The sequence below is a fragment of the Ciona robusta genome, chromosome 3, assembly GCF_009617815.1.
Source record: "Ciona robusta chromosome 3, ASM961781v2".
Classification (NCBI taxonomy): Eukaryota; Metazoa; Chordata; class Ascidiacea; order Phlebobranchia; family Cionidae; genus Ciona; species Ciona robusta.
Genome location: NC_143237.1, coordinates 5,469,281 through 5,495,373, shown reverse-complemented (window position 1 = coordinate 5,495,373; position 26,093 = coordinate 5,469,281). Strand labels below are relative to the sequence as shown.

The 26,093-nt window shown below is 38.0% G+C and overlaps 3 protein-coding genes across 4 annotated transcripts; 2 read left to right on the top strand and 1 right to left on the bottom strand.

The window, feature by feature from the left end:
* Window positions 1–63: 63 nt before the first annotated feature.
* LOC149738482 (LHFPL tetraspan subfamily member 2a protein-like) lies at window positions 64–3,336 on the top strand. Its single transcript, XM_089875035.1, has 3 exons — window positions 64–1,071; window positions 1,142–1,236; window positions 1,364–3,336. The coding sequence occupies exons 1-3, from the start codon at window positions 636–638 to the stop codon at window positions 1,523–1,525; spliced, it is 693 nt and encodes a 230-aa protein (XP_089731161.1). The 5' UTR covers window positions 64–635; the 3' UTR covers window positions 1,526–3,336.
* A 5,744-nt stretch (window positions 3,337–9,080) lies between these two features.
* Window positions 9,081–12,512, top strand: LOC149738481 (uncharacterized). Its single transcript, XM_089875027.1, has 10 exons — window positions 9,081–9,315; window positions 9,435–9,646; window positions 9,737–10,248; window positions 10,358–10,442; window positions 10,523–10,626; window positions 10,764–10,881; window positions 10,981–11,157; window positions 11,235–11,308; window positions 11,381–11,477; window positions 12,033–12,512. The coding sequence occupies exons 1-10, from the start codon at window positions 9,147–9,149 to the stop codon at window positions 12,192–12,194; spliced, it is 1,710 nt and encodes a 569-aa protein (XP_089731153.1). The 5' UTR covers window positions 9,081–9,146; the 3' UTR covers window positions 12,195–12,512.
* A 635-nt stretch (window positions 12,513–13,147) lies between these two features.
* LOC149738480 (uncharacterized) lies at window positions 13,148–25,994 on the bottom strand. Of its 2 annotated transcripts, XM_089875022.1 has the most exons (17): window positions 25,592–25,994; window positions 24,768–24,833; window positions 24,168–24,299; window positions 23,253–23,414; window positions 22,928–23,094; window positions 22,340–22,432; window positions 21,944–22,060; window positions 17,918–18,036; window positions 17,709–17,748; window positions 17,292–17,435; window positions 17,100–17,167; window positions 16,950–17,022; window positions 16,281–16,658; window positions 16,094–16,188; window positions 15,801–15,870; window positions 15,646–15,730; window positions 13,148–15,507 (listed from the first exon to the last, which is right to left on the bottom strand). In XM_089875022.1, exons 1-17 carry the CDS (start codon window positions 25,635–25,637, stop codon window positions 14,549–14,551), a joined length of 2,814 nt encoding a protein of 937 aa, XP_089731148.1. In that variant the 5' UTR covers window positions 25,638–25,994; the 3' UTR covers window positions 13,148–14,548. The 2 variants fall into 2 exon arrangements, with proteins under 2 accessions (XP_089731148.1, XP_089731149.1); XM_089875023.1 differs by lacking the exon at window positions 24,768–24,833.
* Between the last annotated feature and the right edge of the window lie 99 nt (window positions 25,995–26,093).

The following is a 26,093-nucleotide window of genomic DNA, read 5'->3' as shown; positions in this document are numbered from 1 at the left end:
TACCAACCAACCAACCGGTTACGAAACCAGGGAAGCTTTTTTCAATCTCGATTTCCCATTAGAGTGTCACCCAGACAAACGAAGGAGTGTGTAAAGTGCGTGCGTGCTTGAGTTAGATTTTACAACCTGTCGCAATAGTCTGTCTCGACGAAGGTTCGGTTGGGTGTTTCCAGTAAGGTAACTTTAGTTATACTGTACAGCATTTGAATATTTTGTTTGGAACAATGTCAATACACCTTTGGCTTTGCGTACAGTAATAAACATTATAACTTCCTTTCATTTTTGTTATTGCGTTAAATACTTTGCGCACCGTTGTATTGTTGTTTAGTACAGTAGTACGAATGTCAATTTCAGCCATTTTTTTAATTAAACAGATTAGGCTCATAGAAAGTATTTTAGGTTGGTACTTAGAGGTTATTTAGGGGCAGGTGGTTCGTGGTGGTTATAGATGTTAGTGGTTGGTTGCCCCATTTAGCGCTGGCAAATAACTTAGGAGGAGAATTGATCACTATGTAAATGCTAAGTATCTAACATATCACTTAGTCTTTCTTCTTTCTGGTAATATAATACTGAGCAACGTTTTAGATACTGAATTTAATGTAGGAACTATTAAGTTTGTATACAGATACACAATCATGTGCTGTTATGTTATTGTAACCGTTCGAAGTATGTTGTGGAGTTTACTAAGCATAACTGCATGCTTAACTGAGCTAGCAGCCTTCATGAGCGCCCACTGGCTTATAACATCTGAAATGAAAATTCCTGACAGCAACTCAACACATGTTAATGGATTATCAAGTGAAACAACCATGATTCGCACAATTGGTCTTTTTCTTCGTTGCCAGCAAGTTGGAAATGATGATTTTATAAGAATGTCAGATAACTGCCGTGTGTATGCTCACTCCATCGGGGAAATTGCTTCACCTTTTTGGACTGCAACCTGTATATTCATGGCCACAGCAATACTGTTCCTGTTGGTAGTTGCCTTGTTTTCAGTGTGGGCTTTGTGCTTTCGCAATCTGGGAAGGAAAAGCATATTCAGTATATCAGGAATTCTCCAAGCCATAGCAGGTAACTTATCAAGGCAAATGTATGATTCTTTTGTGTTTGCGACTTGTTTTCATTGATCCCTTGTCAACAGGACTGTTGTTAATATTTTCACTTGTCCTGTTTCCTGCTGGTTGGGGTTCCGAGAGAGTTCAATTTGATTGTGGAGCCCACACTGGTGCCTTTAATGTAAGTTAATATTATATAAAAAATTTGAAATATTGACTGAAGCTGTGTCAATGTACTTTTGTAACCAATACGAGTACGTTCTTAAATGTAAGTTGAGTAAGCATTTTGATGTTTTTGTTATTTATAGCTTGGAACATGTCACATTGGATGGGCATACTATGCTGCAATGTTTGGTACCCTGTTATCTTTCTTTTGTGCTGTGATGTCCAACCAAGCTGAAGCATCCACTGGAAGTGAACGTGTTGAAAACGACATTATAGATGGCAAGAATCCGGTTTGTGCATTGTAGAGTTCCATCTCTGGGCCAAAGTATAGATTCGACACACTGTAACAGCAAACGGTGCTTCCAGACTAAGTTGGTGTCCCAGTGCTTCCACTATTTTTTTGAAACAAATAATTGTGTAAATTCTTTAGTAAGTTTAGTGAATCACCACTAAGTCATGTTTGTTTATTCAAGTATTGTCCTGCCTTGGTATAACATAGCATAGAAATTCTTTCAAATGTGCAATTATGTTCCATTAACTAAAAAAACACGGTACCAGTTTAAAGGAATTGAGAGGATTGTACGCCTAGTCCTGGTTAATCAATCTATGCAGGTTCGCCACCATTCCACTACATTCTTAAGTCAACATGCCACAATCGTTTGACAAGCCGTAAGCTTAAGTAGCTAAGTTCCTCGTGCCAAGTGCTATTTGCCATATTAAACTCTCATATCGCGTACTGAACCAACAAACAATTGTGTTACGTGATCAACTTGAACTTAATCGATGGAAGAATAACTAAAATATGCGTTAAGTACACTTATGTAAGTCTGTAGTATTTCACTCGCAATCTGAACATTAAACGTCATTGCATTTAATCGCTTTGCTGCCATTGCATAACTTTTTAAACTTTAAGCGTAGCCTTAAATTTAAATTTGTCCATCGCGCCGCCGGCAAATATTTCGTGGATTTAGCAGGCGCTAACAGAACACGACGGTACATGATCATGTTGTTGTTTTATACTGTTTCGCTGAAACACGTAAACGATCGTATATTTTCCAATGGCGAACAGACGTCGCCTGTCCAGTACACATCCTATACGAACGGCCGAGATATGTTATTAAAGTGTAACTGCTGTTTAAGCGTCGGTTACCCAAGACACCCGAAAATTATCCAAAATTTCTTAACCCGGGTAAATCGAAATCAACGTTTAAACGTTGCTTGGCCACCTGTCGTCATAAAGAGCCAATCTCATGGTACAGATTTCCCGTCAATCACGCAATCCTCGGTTTAACTATTATCGTTGTGTCGCATTCTCGTGCTTCCCGCGGGACCGTTTATTTAGATCATTTTTTAAGGACGCTTGAACAATTGATCGCCACAAGTCCCCACGGGAGTTAATCTTTGACACAAAACCTCCATCTTACGAATCGCGTGATCACCTTTGCAAAACATGTTTACGGCTTCTCTGGAAGGCGAAATCAGTCACTATTAGTTACCATGCTGGTAACTCGCCTTAACATTGCAGCACCGCCCAAGTATATCACTTTGTAATCAAATCATATTCCTTCTTATTAATAATTCACGCCTAAGCCGTACAAACCGCCATATACATATCGCGTAGTCGTAAAGGTCTATTTGGTTAACTGAGTTTCTATCGACCCCACATTTACTTTTGTTTGGCTTAAATTTCTATCATTCTATGTGTATTGTTTTGTGCAATTGAAAAAGTATTAAGTTTCTTTTCTATTTATTCGGTATGGCCCATTGTTGTTTGAAACCAGGTCATGTTTTCCTACGTGCCAAAATTTCAAACACTCCTTTATACGTCATAAGCTTCTCGGCTTATGGGCCTGCCAACTATTGTGTATTCTCAAGAAATTACGTCACAACATAGAAATGTACCAACTTAGTCACAAATTTTGGGGGAAATCTAAAAGTACGAACGTTCCTCTATGTGTGGTTGGTATGTGTTATATCGGGTAGCTATTTCGCTGTCTCGCTTACATACAATAGCAAAACCACTGTACATTATATTTTAATTCGTTATGTGCTATGAGTCATACGCAATATGTAGTTATTCACCGTGTGTTCCAAATAAATGTAAAGTACCCACAAATACCAACGTGTGTTTTTATGGATTCCTTATCTTTTACCTCAGTATATATCTGGGTATTTTTTGAACCTATACATGCTATGGCTCATTTATAAGATCTATCAGGCCCAAACACAGCCTACAGCTATGAGACGGCAACAAACTGTCCAATTTTACTCGAACATGACGTTTACAAACGCCTGAGCGACTACTGAATAGCCGAAGTCTAGCTTATGGTGAACAGAGTCGTATAAACACCGAGTAGTCCAACTGCCGTCTATGTGTGTCCAAAATAGAGCAAAAGTGGTGACTTTGACAATGGATTTAAACGAACTTGTTAAGTTTTGTTTGTGTTTTCCTATTGTGGGAAGGTGTAAAACAGCTTCTATTTACCTTACCAAACATTTTTTAGAAAAAAATGTATAAATTTAGCCGCATTAAATGACTAAAATGTCGCAAATCAACCGCTTCTAATTCTAATTTTTGACTTTTTTGGACACAGAAAACAAATAACACATGTTTTTTACATTTTTCAACCTTTAAATTTGTTTTTAGGCCCAAGTTTTTCTGTAATTTACCGAAAAACATACATTTTCCCTATACCTACTGTGTTATTTTGGACCCAAATTACCGTTCAATTTGTGTTTTACGAAACAATGGGTTGGACTACTCGGTATTTCTATGGCTCTGATGGTGAACAGTCAAAACGAAATTCTATTACATCTTTATTATTTGTACCCATTCTGTTACGTCACAGTACGTTGAAATGTCGACATACTTTATTCTAATATTGACTTAATTTGTTTGTTTGTGGTCGAACAGTGCTTCATATGCGTCTGTAGATATAGTGTTTAATATTCACTCTCTATTTCAAAGTTTTTAGCATTAACAGAATCTGCACGGTCAGTGATGCACATTGCAGTTAAAATGTTTTCGGAAACACTGCGAATAGTTTAAAAGTTTATTCTATTTGCTGAACGACATATGGTTATGTGTACATACTACGTCGGATTGCATTGTGTTTCAGATCGGAATAATGAGAAACGCCCAATCAGAACCTGGCTATTATTATCTCTCTGAAACTGGGTGGGATCGGATTACTGTTAAATTAAATATATACTCCTAATTAGAAATCATTAAGGGTTTAAGTCTCCGGAAACACAAGCTCTACCAGTGAACCACCAGTCGCATTTGTGAATAAATATGTGTAATGTTTGTACCATTATCGTCTTTAAAACGCCCTGCTTCCGTTTTCACATTTCAAACTCGTTATGTATTGTATTCCTCCACTTGGCCGTGTCGCGTTACGCTTTTTGTTACAGTTTAAACTAGACAGAGTTATTCAGTTCTACCGCTGCTGCGTCTAGGCAATAAACCCACTCTTGACATGTTCACAATGAGAGCGGTTGTATAGAGGCCGTCACAGCGCGTCGACATTAAATTATGTCAGGCGTACTTTCCTTTGATGTGGCCTCGAAATTTGGGTTAGGGCTTAGAATGGAGCTGCTTAAGCACATTATTTACGTTTCCCGAAGTATTAAAAACGTTTGAATGATTTTATTCGCTCGGCTAGCCAACAATCATGGAAATTACTGAGTGGCATACAATACAAAAGCTTTGAACACAAGTAACACAATAGCACGGACAAGGCGACCATTTCGCTTAAAGCGAACAATTATTTATAACATTGGTGTGACTCAGACCCCCGTCGATCTAACCTCAAGCATGCCACACACCAGAAAAAAGCCCCGCCCACTCGTTTCAGTAAAAGCATTAGGAGTTCGTAAACTTGTGACAGGAGTATTTAACTACGTGTTGGTTGATGGTTAAACCTTCGCACAAAAAGTCGATACTCAACCAATCCATGGAGTCAGGTCGAAATATTATGCTCGAGTTACGCTCGGCGCACACTACTGACGCATAAAGCCCGTCATCACTGGGCCGTTAACATCACAACACGCGGGTTTTGGGTTAACCCTAGGTTGAAATGTGCGGGGTTTCTGTTTTAACCGGTGCCGGCATCTGATGCGCTGCTGACTCAGACTTGCTGTGTGATTCACTCTTGGAAGCAACTTGCTTTAAACTATATCCACAGATACGGACGCAAGTAAGCGTCACCGTGTAAATACATAAACAACAATACAGCAGAAGGTTGTTGATCAAAATGTGCGTTAGGTATCACCAACAAGCCTGCCAAGGTCAAAACCATTCGTTTTCTTCTTGTATGATGAAGACAGGGAGGTAAAGGCTAAATGTTAGGTTTAAACGAGTCCATACTACAACAACAAAATAACCGAATGTGTGCTTATCAACACATTACAGTTAATAGTGTAAAAACTTTAATTCTAAGTTTTAGTGCTTTGCAGCACCTTGATTGGCCATAACAGCAAAACGACACCGGGTTTTGAAAATATTTCGCGCGCAATGTGACGTTGCATTCTTCACATTGTTTCTCTTCGAAAGTTGTTCGGTGGTGAACCTAGAATCTCTGGAGGGAATTCATTATCAGTTGTAATATCGAGTTGAAACAACAGTAACAAGTCCCACAGGTTGGGCTTTTGCATTACAAGTTGCGTGCGGTTGGCAGTCCCGTCACCAGAGTGGTAGCACCTGTTAAAATCGCTGCCAGTCTATAATAAGAGGCAGTTTCTACCTGCCAACCTTATATGGTGTTACAATTTTCAGCAAAACTCAGTTTTAACACATTTTGTTTAACTGTCTTATATTCATATGCTTAATCTACTAATTGAGTTTTAAAAGGCACGAAGTTTTGGGTATGACTGCAGCATACTGCTATATATGTCCCCTTCTCCTGTTTTGCAATCAGATCTAAAATACACTTTTCTCATAACTAGACCACGTCAATGCAAGCCAAGAGAAAAAAATAGAAAAATGTTAATCAGATCAACGTAGGACGAGGGCGTCATTACAGATTTAGTTTGCTTATTTAAAAGTTATACATAGTAAAATGTCCGTCCCATTTTTCCACGAAGTGTGTGTTTTGTAAATTACAAATACATAAATTGTTTTTATTCACTGAAGTCTTTATATAGAAGGGTGGGGGAAGATGGGACAGCTGAAGCATATTTTATTCCAATATCCTGATCGTATTATAAACAATTAACAACGGTCTGTGGGAGTCGTGAGGATACGGTTTTGTAATTTTTTGACTGTTCTTTGATTAATATTAAATGGGACAAAAAATGTCCCTTCTTCCTCCACCCTACTATAACGGTTAAACCTACTGTTAATAACGGTTAACAGTCTAACCGCCCGAGCCAGGAATTTGTTGACCACCAGACGAGATGTGAGGATGTTTTGGTTTGGCATTCGACACCTCAAGTCGTTTAGCATCTTGTCGCAACTTCCACTATTTATTTATTTTCAAACAAGGTCAGCCATGGGCCAGCAGCCTCTGTTCAAACCCCCTTATCCCGCTGTTGGTTGTTGCTGGAGGTCTCAGGTAACACCGGCACCCAAGGGCGGTTTTAGCTCACTTTTGCGGTGGTGGCTACCGCGGGACACATTAGAAATCCGTGCAGGTTTACAACGAGAAAGCCGGCGGTTAAAATTAGGGCGATTTGCCGCCGGGACAATGGTTTGTATATCGAAATTAAAAGCGATTCTAAGGATACACCCGTAATTGTCCGTCGCCTGAAATCCGATGTGAATGTCGCTTCAGGGCATTTTGCATTGTCGCGACAGATTTATTAAAGTCACGCACGCACATTTGGAAATAGAGCTGAGCATTTGGTTCTCTTGCAAACCATTAACGATGTATTTTACTTCTGTCGGTTAAACTACATTCGACCTTCCTATGATTTATGCTTGGGCAAGTAAAACGGCTGTCTAGCGCTCTCTGCTGACCGCGAACTCGCCCAATTACAGCGACTTCGATCGTTATTGGGGGTTGCAGACACGCACAAGCTACAAGGATATGATAATTCAAAGACATACACTTTTTATGCACGCATTTATAACACATACAACATGTCCACTAAGAAGAAACATGTAAATTAGAAAAATTGTGAAAATATTTTTATAAATTAGATACATATAAGCAGACGCTTTACGTAAGGATGCGAATTGTGCTTCTCTGATTCGCACCTACGTTGTTGTCGTAAACTGTCGTTGTAACGACACGTAGCTGCATCAGGAACGTTCATTGACCAAGCAGGGAGACGACATAGAGCCTGGGACCCGGGAATATCCGGATTACCGGTTTTAGAAGGCTGTCGGCACCTGTTTATTGCTGCTTGCGATGTCTGAACGGTGTATTCTGATTGGGCAGATCATGTGATCAGTTTAATCGTTTGCATTATGACGTCACCATAGACACAAGATTAGATTCGCTTAATTACGTCATCGAGAAGCGAAAGTCGATTTGGCATCCTATAACACAACACGGTGTTTAAAGAATACATCTGCTATAAGTAAAAAATGTTGCTAATATGTAAGAAACGTGAGCAAAGTTATAATTGTCACTCTTCAGCATACCTGCTGCATAAAACCAATACTTTTAAGCTGTGATAAGATTCCTGGACCGTGCTTCGCTTGCTTTGTTTTATGTTGTGCTTCCTGGTTAAATCCGACGAAGCTCGCCCACACTAACGGCCATCACCAGCCGCGAAATAGGTCGATAGGCAACGCTTGTGCGTTTTAATAAATGGGTCGTGAAAATACATAGATAAGCCACCGGTTGACTTTAAACCTAATGTGATTGGAAAAATGTGAAAGTGTATTGAGGTACCGAATATACATATGAAATAGATCGGTTCTGCCTATTTCGCTTTAAAAAACAGATACACAGAACGTGCGGTGCAATTATATAAGCGTGTAGTTACTTAGGCTGTTGTTACTAACGCATACGCAGGTACGACTGCAAACAATCGACGGATATTTGTTAATAACTGGTTGTTCTACTTATTTTCATTCGACCGAATGGTGCACGCTCAAACGCTGTATAATATACTATGCATCATGCATACCAAGAGCTAGTGTGCTGCGCTTTTTACGGTTAGACAGTCGAAGTAAGCCAAATTTTCAAGTGTGCTCTAATTACATGTGATTCGTGCAGCATTATCATTGCTAAGCTCGGGTAGAAATTCCATTTTGGAATGATTGTTCACTCGTGCTGAAGACGTGGAGCGCCTATCAAGCTTAGCATCTGGGTCGAGTACAATAAGCCAGGTTCTTCTTTGCTTAACTAATTAGCGCAAGGACGTCAGATTAGCCTTGCGCGTGCGGCGACCGCCGCTACGTACCCGGTGCTGACGCAACAAAGGAACTAGGTCGTGGAACAATAATCATGTTGCAGGATTCGGAGAGCGGTAACGAGGGGAGCTTTTGAAAGGCGTCGCGGGCCGATAAGGCGGAGGCCGATTGCGCGAAAGAAAAACAATTGAATTAGAACGTCAGACGTCGATTTGGCCTATGGGGGTAGGTTACATGGACAGGTGGACGCGTCGTCGGTTATCGGGAAGAAGATAAACCACAAGGCAGGTGTATGTAACCAGTAGCCAACCTGCTTCGGGCATCAATCGTGCTTCCACGTAGCCAAAGTCAGCGGGTCATCATCGTTAGCACAGAGCTTGCATTCTACAGTTGCACGTCGCTTGGAGTTAGCAGCAGGTTTCGCAGTGGTTAGCATTACGAAATAAGCCAGGTAAAAAGAGGATCCAAGCGACAGAATAGAGTATGTAACCTTAGAATACTGTATTTTAAAGGGTGATCCTAATATGTTTTAGTTCAGTTATAAATCTTAAGTTTGCTGAAAACAAATACGCTATTAACAACGGTGTTACTTGTAGGTGCAATTTAGAGGCAAAGCAAATATGTCGCAACAAAGAAGTAGGTTTTGTGTTCAGTTTTCCGGCACCCAACCACACTGCTCGAAAAAGACAAGGTTATTGTATAACGATAGCACCGTAGAAGATATTCGAAACATATGGAAAGTTATATATGGAACACAATCTCCCGAACAAATTGAAATGATTGCAGGGCGTAAGTATCTATGCCTTAAATGAGAACAAACCGTTATGCTACACATTTAGCCTATATGTGTTATAGCCATTTGACTTCATGTTTGTTGTGTATAAAACATGTGTTTATCAATTTTACAGATAGCATGTCGTATATGTTGAATGATGCGGAAGATTTTGAAGTCTTCATAGCGATGGCGGAGGATCAATATCGACTTCTCCCTGCAAAGCCTCTATTTGTGATTCTCGCAATCCCAGGAGAGTACAGACCGTCTCCTCCGTCCTCCACCCCATCACCCGATCGTCAACTTGTTCCTGGCACTTTTCGTTATGGTGGAAAAGTGACAATCAAGGTAAGCAGTGTACATTAGTTTGTTCAAAATACAATGCAGGAAATTAGAAACTGTTCATTTTAAAATTTGGTTTGTGTTTTGTTTTGGCAGGATCGTTATAGCCCATTGACCATCCCAAAAGTGGAAAGCTACGAGTCGAGTCCGCGGTCACTAAATTATAATCAAAACAGTCCTTCTCCTACTAACGATTATAAGAATGATGCAATCGAAAACCGAATGGGACATACTCCACAGGATCTCAGTGTTAATGGAATCGAACAAAGACAACTTCCAATTGACTTCAGTGGAAACAGAATGAACGAACCACGTGTGCCGCTGGAGAGTCCGCTTTCTCTGCTTGAGCGGGGAGTAGAAAACAGTTTGAGGAAAACTGTTCAACCACCAACAACTTCTTCTGCACCTGAAGTGTCTTCAGCACTTACGTTTGTCAATAACCTCCAACAACAGAGAATCTTACAGAACAGCCCAAGTGCATCGTTTATTCTGCAAACATTTTTACGAAACAACTTGGAACGTGCGGCTGCTATGCAATTTACTAACGGCAACAAACACAATGAGACGAAAAACAACAGCATCTTGGCTTCAACACTTAATGATTACAGGTAAATCAACGTTAACTTGGGTTGATCATCGCATTAAATCTTTCTGTCACTTTTTGTTTCTTATAAATCAGAACGTTTCCATAACAATTATAACAATCTAATTTTTCAGATTATATAATGGAAACGGTCAGGCGACTAACGATACCGAAAAAAAACGAAAACGTCGAAGTTTTCCAAAATCCAACCACACAGCGGTAAATAACTTTCTGAAATGCATTGGAGATAAATATATTTGTTATCTGAACATACAAATATGATGCTTTAAACATCATAGGGATCAAACGGAGTCTCGCGTGTACTTGACACGAGTAAGAGAATGAGAAGCTCACCAACCCAAAGCAACATAGAATATCACTACGAACGAGCAGTCGACTACCAGTAAGTGTTTATATAAATCCGAGATGTGACTGCAGAACACAATTTCTTTATATAATCGCTTGCCCAATGTGTAGCCTATAAATCCCAACATGCAATGTAACGAATTAAATATGAACTCGATCTTTTCCACAACGCAGTACCATGACGGAAGAGGAACAGAAGTCACACAACTCTGCACACAGATCACACTGGAAACATTTGCTTTTTGTTTCACAGAAAAGTCGAAGTTTCTTAACTACTTTCCGCAATGCAAAAGTAAGTTATTGGCGTATATTTGGCAATCGTGGCAAAACGTTTGGTGAATTATCAACCGTGATTCGATATCTTTAAACTTACAAACTTATTTTTCTTCAGTATGACGAATGGTCATCGGAGGCCCGAGACATCTACGCAATATCGAAGCCGGACAAATACAAGTGGTCCTTCCTTACTCTCTCGAAACAGGGCGACGTATTGTGCAAGCGAATCATTAAACGGGTCACGGCACTGAAGGAAATCTCAGCAGAGGAGAAACCCGACTGGTGCCCAACGGTAAGTTGGATTTTCTTTAACCCAAATAATCACTTGTCGAGTATTTGCACAGTAGTGACCGAACTCCTTTTTAACAGGATGAAACGTTAGACATAGCGAAAAATAGAGCGGAGGAACGCCTCGCACAGTTGGAACGAATTTTATACTCCAGGTAATGCAAATATGTTATACCAACATATGTTGAACGTTATATTAAAAATATAAACCCATGATCTCGTTTTAGAAATGCATCCGCCGCGTTGGCCGCACATAACCAAGAAAAAGCAAACGAACTACTACTCCAGCAACAACAGCAACAACACTGCATCGAAAATATTAAGGTACATTCAACAAAACACAATAATTGAATTATATAAGTAGGTCGGGGTAAGACGGCTCGCCTTTTTGAGATTTTATTTTACGCTTATTTACTTTCAAATATACAAACACATGTTTATCAAAATACACAAGAGTTTTGAAGGGGCCTTGCCCGTCATATCCCACTGTGCCATATGTGCAAAACCCTATTAACACTTTGTGTGTTCTTATGTATTCGTGCGAAGTGTTGCCAGTTGATAAAGACATCGTATAATAGGGTGGGAGAAGATGATACACCTTTAGCGATCGTATTTTAAACAGTTAACAACGGTCTTTGGGAGTCGTGAGAATATGGTTTTATATATATTTTTTTACCACTAAATTGGACGAGAAAATAGAATGAAAAGGTGTCCCATCTTCCCCCACCCCACTATATTACTAATTTATGATAAATCACCCAATACGGTCATGCATTATTTCAACTATAGAAAATAGAATGTGCATAAAGGTGTCATGCACCTTAACCAAACCAACCATATAATAAACATACCAAACCTAACTATCGTGTTCCTATTTAGCCCCAAGATTTCATTGGAAAAAACGTATTCAAAAGTTTACCAACGCCCTTTGTGTTACCTACTACTATCAAGGCTCTGCCAGAGGTTATTTCGTCTTCACCTTTTACCCTACCTCCCTTCTCCGAAAAAGATACCGGCACTGTACCAGAAGAGGCGTGCTAACTTCACGGCGCTTTTTACAATTTTGTGTTTCACAACTAACGGGCGACCAGGTTTAAGGCCGCCGTTGTCCAAGGAAGATCTGATAAAAGTTCTGGTGTGTTGAATTGGTCAACTGAATTGCAATTTATATATAGTTTTTGTGTAAGCTATGCAATTCCGTTCATCCAAATCACTGAGATTAGTTGGAGAACACGAGAGATTTTTGTGCCAACTGTTGCAACTGTGAAATATGTAACTGTCCATATTTGACTTTTAGACCTATTTTGTACGATTCATCGCACAACCTGGTAAAAATAAACGTATGAGGTGAAATTTAAAGCATCGATCATATGAACTATATGGTTATAAACTAAGTTTTCCGTGAATGATTTGTTTTTTGCATACTGTGTTTTTTATATTTTACTAACCTACTTTACTTAGACTGGAATAATCGTTTATTTTGTCTCGGATTTAAAAATCTTTAAATTAAATGTAATGACTTGTATATTTGTTCGGTACAAATTTTATGCCTGATAATTTATGGTTTGCCTGCTTTAATTGGCTGCACAAAGAGATGCTACTGAGCGTATATACAACGGTAAAGCATGAATGTCGTTTCACCTGTGTGGGAACATGCTGCACAGCAAGTGGTTCTTCATCTTTGAACTCATAAAACATAACGTCTGCGTTTGAGACAGGTGCATTAGCCAACTGTGCTATATGACAAAATAACAAACTTTTAAACTTAGGACGCTCGCCCTGTTTCCCGATGTCTACGATCTTATCTATAGTGTAAAAATAGTTTGCATTTTATAGCACTGTATAATAAAAAAAAATAACGATATTCTAAATTATACTCCGGAAAACGTCAAATTACCCCATACGGGGGTAATTACCCACGGGTTGAGAACCACAGCTATAGACAGTTTGTTTTGACTACCGAACCTGAACACCCGTGTTTGATTAAAAAGTCGTATAATTCGTAGATTTAATATCAACGCTATAAGGCACAGGGAGATGAGAAAATGCCAGTAATCCCAGAGCAGCACAGCGTCGCACTGCAACGCTTAAGCATGATGTTCGCTCTTTCACAACAACGGTTGCTGGAGAGAGGAAACGGGGATTCCCAAGTGACGTCACAGGAACAAAAATCTGCACATTCAAAGCAAAGTGGTCTATTTCGACCGAAAACTTATCTTGGCGAAATACTGCTTACGAAAGAGGAAGTCTATCTATAAAACAGGTTTCCGCACAAGAAGCAAAACAAGCAGCAGAAAATAGTGTTAGTAAAGCAATTGCAAACAGTTTGTCAAAAAAAACGGTGAAACTTGGAATAAGGAAACGCAACGCAATAGGCACTAAAGTATTCGAGCAAAACAACACACGAACGAACAAAATATACGCGCTTCGTCAATAGCAACCATGTAGAGTGATTTCATTGCAATTTTGAAAACTGTTTTGCTGTGATTAATTATTCAGGTTGAGTTCGGTGTTGAATGGTTGCAATGCATCTTGAAGGATCGGTGTTAAAAGAAAACAAGTTAAACAAGATTTTTGTTACGAAGTATTAAATATTCAAAACGTCCGTTAAAAATGCCTAAACGATGGACCTACTGATGATGTCATTTACACGGGATAGACAGTCAAAAATGGGCAAATAGTGCTTGCTTAAAAGAAAAAGAATAAAAGAAAAAGTTTTCACTTTATAATGTGTGGGTTGTGGCATCAACCGATGCTTTTGCTGGGTCGAACTTTTTGCTTTTTCAGAATCCCGTAGAAAAAAAAAACAATTGTAAAATGAAACGTCCGTGTAACGGAAACATATCTGCAATAAGTGCAACAACATAAAATCTTGTAAAGGCAGGAAGTGCAAATACTTAACTACTAGATCTAAGCTGTACTAAAATAGAGTGGTTGGACAGTAAACTAACTCGGTTTTGTGTGTTTTTAACGTAAAAAGAAAGAGTGACGTTGTTTGTCGATTATTTTGTACTACTTTGGAAGTGGTTGGTACGTTTCGAACGTGGTTTCGCTGGTCAGGACTATTTGTTGTACTACAATGCTTGGTTTGTACATCAAAAAGGAGTCGGCAGCCGTGGAACAGGGTCATGTCTTGAACATGATGGCACTGCATGGTGTAATGAAGTACAACCATGTATATTGTGCAGAAGCTGGAAGCACTGATCGTACAGGGAGTAGAAGCAGAATTCACTTGCATATATACACGCGATATTACAGCGGGAGTGTTTATCTAACGGACGCTGCCGACCGTTAAACTGAAAACAAAAGTCCTCGCAGCAATGCTCAGGCATGGTGCCGAGGGCCCTTCTCTTACCTTCACCAGCAGAATTTCTCTAAATTCTGCCTGGTTCGCGCTAAGTGTTGTAGTTCGGACTGAGAAGGCCTTCCCACGAGTCCCACTGAGGATCTATCACCGCACCGTTACTGCTGGGGGTGTAATTAAGGGCGCCCGTCGATTCGCCGGTAAACATTTCGTTCTCGTGTACCCCGTTGTAAGCGGCGTGTCGCGTATGCTGTGGGGTGTTTTCCTCGAAGGAAATGTTGCCGAAAGGGCCGCCGGGCGAGGGTGGGCCTCCCACAGCAGACCCGAGAGTTAAGTCCAGCCAACCAAGCTCATTGTCCATCTGTGAATTGTTGGTGGTTGGTTGGGGTGGATCGTTGGAGGAAAGAAGCTCCTGAGAAGCAGACTTAACTAGATGGTGGTTTGACCTCGGAGAAGTCGACATATGATGATAGTTTGGGTGGACGCTCATCGCATGCCGGACCCGTGGTGACGTCATGGGCGAGAGACTGACCGTGTTGAGTGTTTGTTCTCCGCTGTCGAGCGAGGAAGTGGACAAGCGGAGGTCATTCACCATATCTTTACCCATGGAGTCCATGTTAGTGTCCATGGGAGAGAAGTGAGGAGTAGAGTAAAGGATTCCGGAGTCGACGCTGTTTCGTGCGCTGTGTCTCGCGTACTCTTGTTGTTGTGGACTCACAGGGGGAAAGTTACTTGTGTCCATGAGCGCGTCACCCGCACTGTCCACTAGCATCTTTGTAAGGTCGGATACCTCCCCATCACCGACATATTGTCCCATTGCTTTCGTGGGATATGAGGGTGGGTGCTTCACCCTGTTCTTCTGCACCTCACGCTGCAGTTGCGCTTGCTCCTGCAGAATCACGCTGTACTCTATACTGTTACGTTGACGCGAGTAATTGTTATTGTTAGGAACAGGTTTATGATGAAGTGTGGTAGAGTTGTGGTTGATACCGTGGTAGGAGGCATGGTCGTTCAACAACTGCCTGGTCACAACTGGCGAGGGAGGAATTTCTGAAAAATCCAGCGAGTTATCACAACAATACTGACGCGGGAAACGATACAAAGAAAACGGCAATGTTAACTGATATGAGATAAACGGAAGGCGAGATAAACCGAGTATTTTAACGGGTCAGTGGTTAAACCGCTTACCCCCGCTATCTGTGAGCAATTCAAGCAAATCCTCCATGTCTCTGTTTGCTTCATGGTGTGGTTCAATCGGACCGTCGTTCAACATCTACAACAAACAACGTATACGTAACAATGACGTTTATCAAGTCACAAAACTTTAATGTTTATCCACGCACCTCGTATGCTTGGTCGTAGTTAGGCGGTTGCTCCGAGTTTTGCGATTGATTCTGCGTTGAGTTGGAGTGACTGCGAAACAGGATATGACGTCATGAACACAATTACCATTCAGTTACAGCAGGATAATGTCATACGTCGTTATTATAAGAAGGTGGGGTAAATACAGTTGTAACGTGAGTAGGTGGTTGGTGAATGGTACGACCCACATATGATATATTCATGTTGTTGATGCGTGTGTTGCTTATACAACATGGTATTTGATTGAACTTTTTTTTTCTAACTATAAGATCACCTGGTGTTATAGTGGGAAGAGTGGAAACGAAGTTGAGCTGTTGGAAACTCAAACGAAGAAGTTGAGAGTTGAGCTTCAGGTTGTTTGCTCTGTGACTGGGAAGGGAAAAAACAGTAAAAACAAGAACACTTTTTAGTCATTTTGATCACCAAAACATTTATATGTTATTACGTTGTTATAGTTTTACCTGCTGAGCTTTTGCGGCGAGTTCCTTCTGTATCTGAAGTTGCTGCAACTGTGATCTGTGAAGCTCCACCATCCTCTTAAGATCGTTGATCTCCTTTTGCTGCTTCTCCAGCATCTTGTCTTTGCTTATCTCCATCATCCCGTATCCCTGAGGTTGCTCCGTGTGATGAGGTTCAGGGTTGGGATGCCACGTTGGCATCGTTATCTTCTCCTGTTTGAGGACGACCTTATGTTGTTCGGGAACCGGCATCCGTGAGAGCTTATGCGTGAATACAGTTGAGGGGCCAATGGAGTAAGCTGTGGTTGATGGATTGTGTTCACTGTTGGTGGTGTGCGTGGAGTTTGAATGTTCATCTTTATTCATGCTGGGGTAGGAGAGCTGTATGGATAAGGTCAATGAAAGTAGGGACCAGGTATTTTACATAACTATATTCCATTCTCAGGAAAATACGATTTAGTATTAAACTCCTAAGCAAGTGATCGTTTAATTTTTAAATCTAATTATTTGCCAAAATAATCAAGTATATTTTGTTATCTCAAAATCTTTTTTAATTATAAGCTTATACCAATGCAATTTACACTTGTGTTTTATTGATATATCAATACAGGCAGCATTAATCCATAACATATATAGTTTTAATATATGAGAGATTTAACCTATCTTACTCACATCATTTAGCATGCACGAACTGCCAGCAGTGTCGAATGCAGAGTTACTCTCGTCAGAACAAAGATCGGACAAACTGAAATATTAATATTTAATTAACCTCAAAGAGACCTGGCATAGACAGTATTGGCCGTAAAAGCGTGTAATACTTACAACATATTGTCCTGCCTTGCACAAAATGGCTTCAGCCTCTCAACCAAAACCTCTTTCGTACCAGTTACCTTGGATAAAATTTGAAAACAAAATTATTAATATTTGATAAAATTTTATTAAAAATAGTAATGATACCAACCAAACGGAGTTTAAATAAAAACGATTCTGGGAAAAAAAATAAGTTTTGCTTACCTTCAACCCACGTGCCTTCAGTTCCTCCTTAAGCTCAGAAACTTTCATTTCATCAAGTTTGTTCTGAGTTAGAACTGTGTTTGTCTTCCGTGGCTTCTCTATTTTCATGGATTGCACCACTGGTGGTGGAGGAGGGACCATTGGCTGAAATTAAAGACACCATGAAATTTTTGTTACAGCGTAATTAACTTATGGTTTAATATCTAATGAGGGGTAAGATGATTGCTTGAGGTTGGGAAAGCACTGCATTCCAAGGAAACCAACACATCTTCATTTTAGTCAGGGCTACTTTTCAACACAGCAGGAGTCTGGCCGCAAATTTCCAGACAGACTCCTGGCAGGGGTGTTCGCATGTGAAAAATGATGTGGGAAATTTGAAATAACGTGAATTGTTGACTGAAGTTGGTAAATACCAACCTGTTGTTGGAACGATCCACTTTGAGAAGATTCTGCGGATCTGGAAAAGTTAATTACAAACTGTTATTGAATGTTGACTAGAAGAATTTGATCAAACTTTTATAAAAATTCCTTGGTTAGACGAATTTAGCGAATTATATAATTCACACAAACCAGATGACTCTACCGTGGCTATAATTAAAAACTGTTTAAGAATAAAGTTAACTAACCGTTGTGCGGCACGTTGATTATTCATGATTTGAAACTGAAGGTAAAGTTGTTGTTGCTGTAAGAGTCGTGAATAAGGTGTATCTCCTTGGAGATTAGGAAGATCTTTGTCTTTTCCTTGCTGCAATCCAACAACATGTTGTATAGAGAATTGTATGGTGACATTAAATTACTGAACCAGCAGTTGTTTATACATAACAAGTTCTATTCAACTTTATAAGTTGCCAAATAATTCATCTATTTATTAAACAAATGAAAAGAGAAAGCGTAAATGAACAATGACATCAAACTACATTCAATGCACAGGCAAAGTAAGGTACTATTAAAAAATGATTTAGAAGCAATTTAATAAAGTTCAACGTAAAAGTCATGTCATAATGCCTGCTTCAATTACGATTCATATAAAATTTGATTATGGTTACGCAGCCTCAGGTTATGATTACATGCTATAACAATTCTACTCAAGCATTGAGGTTTATTTATTATGATACAAGCTATAGTTTCCATGATTCATGTAAAAGAAACAAAAAAGGTTCTACTAAGGTCACTATATAATCTTTAACCTTGTAATCACCTAACACATGATTAGTCAGCACACCGGCAAAGCATAAGGACAATATGATACACCAAACAATATGGATGAAAGCAAGTGACCGGTGGCAGGCATATATGAGTACGAGTAGAGGTGGTCTACCCCTTCTCCTATAAAAAAATAATATTCAAAACACAATTGTGCAGAAATTTTATTTCCCCGAAATGTGAAATAATTTTAGCCCCCTGGTCCTTTCGCCAAATTTTGAGATTTTCCTGCAACAGCACACCTCACCAGATACCATGTATATTAACAGTGTAAAAAAGACAACGATAAGCCACAAATTGACACGACTTCTTCAAATTTTGAGAAAATCTATGTTACATTTTTATGTCAGAAAACCACTGTATACTGAAATATATATAACGAAAAGTATGCTTCTCTGGTAGTAACAGTGGCGGAGCATTAAAACACACCATTGGTAATTGATATAACTCCTTTCCAACAATTTTTAGATACAATACAATGTTAATTTTATATCTGTTTCCATAGGCGGATCTAGGATTATTCTGACGGGGGTGTTCGCAAGAAAATGTTTAACTAGTAGTTGCAAAGCGCCGTATTAATATGTGCGTAAATCAACCCGTAAGTTTTAATTCACCACTTGCATTTGCCCGCGGTAGCAACATTAATCTATGCTACGCGTAATAAAGTCATTATTTACGCAGGATTTACTCAGACAAGCAGAATTTTTGTTACGTCATAGTAGGGATTCACACGTTGATTGTTTACGTCATAATACCGACTTTCGTATTCAAATTTTGCCGCACAGGAACTTTTAACTAACTATAACCAAAGGTTCGTTGTTTCACGTTCATATTAATTGCCACAATATTTTGTTACATCACTTATAGTTACAACACCGGTTAGGCAGACTTAAAACATAATACGATACGCATGTTTCTGGAAAGCCTGTTACTATTTTTTGCTTACGCGAGTTTGGTTTACTCTCTCTATTACTGCATGAGAATTCAGTTAAACAAACAATATTACTGCGATACTGCTAAACAGACAATGTTTTATCCCTGCATTGCATTCTAAACGATTTAGGCCGTAAGAATCAACTTAAATCTGTTCCAGAAGCATTGCTTCTTTATATTTACGATGTTTTCCTCAGCCAAGCAGTGTATTTGTTACGAAATAGTAAGGATTCACACGTGTATTCATTGCATCATAATAACGATTGTTTGACCTGGCAATTGATTACGACATAATAGCAATTCACACGTCGATTGTTTGCGTCATAATAGGGACTCACACGTTCATTATTTAGCTTGCAGGTGCTTAAAACATGTTGAATGTATGCTTTTTCACGTTTGCCATTAGGTAAAGGATTGTCTCGTTTACGATGAATACTTTCTACGAACGTAAACGCAACAAGCATGTGAATTAAATGTGTGTTTAGATAAAGCTTGCTGGCCACTGGCCGGACCGATTTCGCCACTATAGATTCAAGCTTTTATTTTGGTTATAACAGCAGGTAATCGCAGATTTACCGTTCCTGTAGTGGTAATCCTTTAGCTGGTGGTCACAATGTTCCTTAGGTCTCACTGATACCTGCTGTCTAATTTTTTTTTGAAAAAACTCGGGCGTTCGTGTCGAAAATTAACATTGAAAATGCGCGAAATCGAGCTGCGTTACCGTATTTTCCACACGAGCCGTCATGAATTAAAAAAAGGTTAGATTATTACATCATAGAATGCGTATTGTTACGTTTAATTTCTACGTTACAGATAACGTAATTTGTTGGGGGTTAGTGGTTGGGAGTTAGGGGTTAGGGCATGCTTTCACTAGCATAAAACAGTGCGAAAAAACAAGGCTATAACGTCCCGTAACGTGCGTAATATAACACTGTTGTGACGTAACATACAGCGATTGTGACGTAATAAATCGTTAACCTTACGCAAGTCAGACGAATTACGGTGACGAGGCATGTTTTCGCGCATTTTCAAAGTTAATTTTCGACACGAACGCCCGACTTTTTTCGCAATAAAAATTAGAGAGCAGGTATGAGTGAGGCCTATAGAACATTTTGAAACCAAAATTTCAGGTGGCCACCAGCTAAAGGATTACCTCCTGTAGTTTGGCTCGCCAGACGAGTGATCTTTTCGTTAGCATGTAGATATGCATACGATAATATAGATAACGATTGCAACAAGTTGCACAATCAGTAACAGAGATTTTAGCAGTATTGTAGTATTGTAGTTGATTTTGAGTCACGGAATTTTGATTTTAATTAACTACAAACGATCGTTACTTTGACGCGCGCCGTTTTTCGTTTAGAGCTACGTAACGAAAATATGTATAAAATATCTGAGGGGGGTGTTCAAACACCAAACACCCCCCTCTAGATCCGCCACTGTCTGTTTCCCATTGACTCAGAATGCAACAAGTCACTCTTTTTCATGAGTATTAATTGAACAGAGCGCCGACTTTTGCGATCAAATTATCAATGATTTATTTACACCTCCTTTTTTCCAAACAGTGCTGTGTACTCAGAGTTGTAAAGTGGAAATATGCCAACAGATTACTGTCTTCAATATATTACTGTATTGCCTCATGTTAGACTGCTGGACACCATACAGTTTTAGCAAATATTTGATAAACGAGCTAATCTGCCATCGTAAATGGGGCATTACCATTTCACAAAAGGGGCGGGAGGTCCTTTCTCCTTAAACCCTAGTTGGGTAGAGATTGACAACAATGTAATACTGATGTTTGAAAGGTGATTGTGATGTCACTGTTAAGCAGGTGAGGAGAAAGTATATATACATTACTCGACTTGCTGTGATTGCGAGGAATATAACTTGAATAAGGAAATATTTACACACACATTGCAGTAAGTGACCATTTCCTGCCTCATTATTTAAAACATGAAGTATTTTATTAACCACGCAATTGAAACATTTTAAGTGAACGTCTGCAGCATAGGCTGTAGTAAGAGAGTTAGAGTGACTTGCTCAAGCCAATCCCTTCTATAATTGTTCGATACACGGGAAGTGTGGAAATACGCAAACACTTTTGATGAATCACGCTATCTTATGCTATAGATTTCCCCAACACACTACCACGCAAAAGTGAATTGCTGATTGTTATGGCACGATAATCATAACAACCTATCTTGGCAATAGGGACCACAATTGTAAGGACATAGGAACTTAAGAATTTAAAATAAATCACATAATTTTTGACATAATCTTTTAAATTAAAATATTGTATTCATAGATGGCAACTACTAGTATTTGCATAGTGGTAAGTGTATTAGTGTAGTAACACAGGAATATAAAAAACACAAACCTCAATATGCTGGATTAAGAATAATAACACCAACTAGTAGTAACAAGTAAGTAATATAAAATTCTTGACAACTTAATTTGAATATGTAACAGTTCTATGCCAAAAACAGCACTTTTTATTGGATGTAAAAAACACTCACCATATCAGGTGGTACATATTGATGGTATTTGAATTTCTTCATTTTCGGTTTTTCTTTTTTCCTTCTTGCATTTGATATTCTTGGTATTCCAATATTGGTTTGATTTAACTTGGAACCCTGCAGCGCCATGAAAGTGTTTTAGAATGAAAGACATAGCACGCCATATACTACATATGTAGACTGCGCAATAAATCCACGATCATGGTGCAGGAAGTCGTGTAAAATAATACCGATGGCAAAAAGGCAACTCAATTAACAGATTTAGATTACACATACGTCACGTCACCATAACTTAAGAAACGATCATGAGACTTTACGACATATACGAAAAAAACTTTTTTATGACATATATGAAAAGAAACCAATGTTTTAGAAAGTAGTAGTTGTAATACTTGCCTTCGATGTTTGTCTTGAAAGATATGGGTGACTGCTTCCCTGAGTGAATATTGACGTTGTGCTACTTTTTGAAAAGTTATGGTCAGCTTTTGCCTGTAACAAAATACGAAATGAGAAAGTGTGAAAATATATTCCAATTGAGCTGTACGCGAATCGATCTAAGATTGATTACCAATAAATATTAACAGTTGAAGTCAAGCCACAGATTACATACTACAATCCATCTTACTATACAGTAGTTTTTGTTGAATGTTGACTATTATCATATTAGAATTTAGTATAGAACTTGGAATATCAGGAAATTAACCAATGTATAAGGTTCATTGGTTATAAATTAAGAGATTACAATGAAATATTGAATTGATCGCGTTCAGTGCACAACTGTTCGACTGCTTTGTGTTTAAACCACAAGAGATTTGACCAACTATCAATTAACTGAAAACGTACAGTGAACGTGATGTGACTGATTGAACTTTCCTTTTTAACATAATCAATGTACTTCCCATGTTACTTGTCAGTGGCCCAACTACACAGTATTTTTTATATAGACAAAGAAATAATTATTATGCCGAGTCTGTTATAGTTTACCTGGAAGGAGGAAATTTTGTCAACAGATGCAATGGCAGTGGTTGTGGTGGCAAGTTGTAGTATAAGAGGTGGGCTTGATGTAGGAGGGGGGTGTTGGTCGGGTGAAAGAGCATCACTACTATCCTCTTCCATAAAATCTGCGATCTTTTTATACTGGACATGACCACCTAAATCAACAAAACAAATCAGTTACCTTGTATAAAATATATATATCATATGTGTGTAGATGTGATCAATAAGTTTGGTACAAGTTGTCTGTAGAGAAGTTTTAATACATAACTACTACAATCTGTATAGGCTTTAATATATATATATAACAACACACCTTTAATAGCTTCATGTATGTCGTCATTGGCTGGGAAGATGTTACGCTCCACTAGTTCAATAACCCCAGGTCGGAAGGCAATTTTATCATTGAGATCATCAACTAACTTTGCTTTCTTTAAATCTTTCTGACTTGCCACAATTGATCCAGCAGCCACTGTGTCTATATTCAAAACAATAGTTATTTATTGTGCCATAATATGCTAATAAACAAGTAAGAAATAGTGCCTTTTTAGAGAAGTTTTCAATGTTTGTTTAAAACATTCACTGTAAATACACATAACATATTTACACTGCCTGTTTTTAAAGAACCAGTTACAAATTAATTTTATATTTTACATTATTGTGAAAAGTTAGATATATATTATGTAGTAAAAACTTATACACCCTTATGTTCTAAAGTATTATAACATGTCTTAGATTATAAGATAAACTAGATATAATACATTTAAATATAAAAATTGAAATAAATCAAGCATTTTTAAGGAAATATAATATTTTGAACATAATATGTAGCGTTCTGTCACAATTTGACAAGTGTTTTCAATAAGAATTTAAAAGCTCAGCTGTGCCTATATTTATTTACACTGTTGGCAGCAAAACAAGCATTAAATTAAAATTTCATTTGTTTATACAGTTTATACAGGACTACAGAAGTGACATAAATATTTCAAAGAAGTCACATTTTTCACATTTTTATTATAGATTCAGATAACATCAAGCATGTTTTAATCACACAGGGATTAAATGACATTACAACTTATCAGGTGGATTTATTTGAACCATTAATTTATATAAAAAATAATGTAAAAAAACAGTCACAACGCAGCCATTAATGTAAAACACAGTTTAGATTTAATGATATAATAGAATGCATTACATTTTTAATATCATAAACACTTTGATCCCATCTTACCTTCTAGAATATGTTTTTGTACGAGCATGTCTCTGTCAGGCCGAATCTGAATTGCCCTGTTAAGATAATCTTCCTTCTTTGCTCGCTGCAAGCGCTGAACTTGTTCAAAGTAAGTTCCGGGACTTTTCAGGGCTGATAGTATGTATTATAATATAAATGCTATGTGTATAGTAATAATAAAATAAAACAAAAGAATAAAAAGTTCGAATATATTTAGAAAAAAATGTGAAATACAATGAACACTAAAATGGACACTGATTGGCTTATATTTAACCTACATAACAGAGAACTAGAAAAAAATAATAAATAAAACTATATTTTTAATTGTATCATGCCTAACCCTAAGTGAAACACAGAGCGGAATGTTATCAAAAGAATATTAATCAAAATAAAAGTCAAAAACCCAAGTTGATAGGTTTATTAACAATTCAAAAAACAAAAAAAAACGTAAATCCGTTTTAGAAGACCACCATGTTATAACATGCAGTCATTTGAACCTTGCCAATGATAAAAAGAATGAAAGTTGTTAAAGGTAGTTGGGACGGTGTCATATATATTAGGTTTAGCTGTTTTAGTGTTTAGCACAGAAGCATAACTTACGGGGAATTATGCCTTGTTCGGCTAGCACTTTGCGCGAGCGCCTCTGCTGCAGTCGCAAAGCCAAAGCTGCAAAAGTTGAAATCATAAACTTAAATTCATGCGCGAAAAATCATTTAAAGAACATTAAGGAATTTATTTGATAAATCAACTCCACACATGCTTAGGTCCTATCACCAGGCATAAGTATGGGGAAACTGAATAAGTTTGCATATAATAGGCATCATCGGTGCCAAACTTAAAATGCAGGGAGGCAGAGTATGGGGTCTATGATAGGAACCTTTATTCTTAACACTTGCTGAGATAAATCGGCAGCTGCATGCAAAAATAAAGCCTAGAATAATTTATATTGCTTTAAAGAAGAAATATTAAAATCCCAACATTAGACTAGACTTTGGCAAATAAAACGGATCTTATTTCACAATATGCTAATTAGGAGTTCAAAGTCTATTTAATGCATAGGATATATATATGTATATATAATTTCTTGGATAATATACTATCGGTTGTCAAGAATAAATTTTAAATCAAAATTTCATTTGGCCAATCATAAATAACCTTTTAATATGTTATACATAACTTTGATAAAAGTTTGCAAACCAGGTAATGGTGAAGATAAGATATTACTGGTCTTACTGTACAATTATAACCTTAAAACAACCATGCAATTGCCATAAAGTAATACATGTTGTAATTAATAAACTTTAAATGTAGCCTATATAACACACAATATTATATTAGACTAGAACCTATAGTAAACATTAAATTAAAAACTTTATTTAACTAGGCTATACAACTGATGAAAGTACAAAAAAATGGAAAAATACCATTTTTTCGGTATCCAAAATCCTCTTCACAGTTATCTTCCGACATTTTGCTCAAATAAGTTTTAGGTTAGATTTATTCCAATGAAGGCTTCAGTTTCATTCCATTACTAGCACGGCTACGGCAGATCACCATAGGCGATATTATATCAGACACTGCTTACTGTGGCCAGACAATAGACTTAAACTATCAAATTTATCTACAAAGAAAGTGTTGCATTTCAAATACAAAGTAATCGTAACGTGTCAAGAACTACGGTATAATACATATATTTTCGCTTACGTACTTAAAGCCTAAAATATTTATAATTCTGAATCTTATGAAAGAATATTGTGCACAAAGCAGTCGCATACAATTCATAACACCTAAAATGATTTTGTATAAAAGAAAATACTATGTTAATATAGAATCATAGTTGATGAGAATATTTTCATCAACCACGATAGAATGTTACAAACATTAACACTGCTGTGCGTAACAAGAGACAAGTGTGACATCATAGGG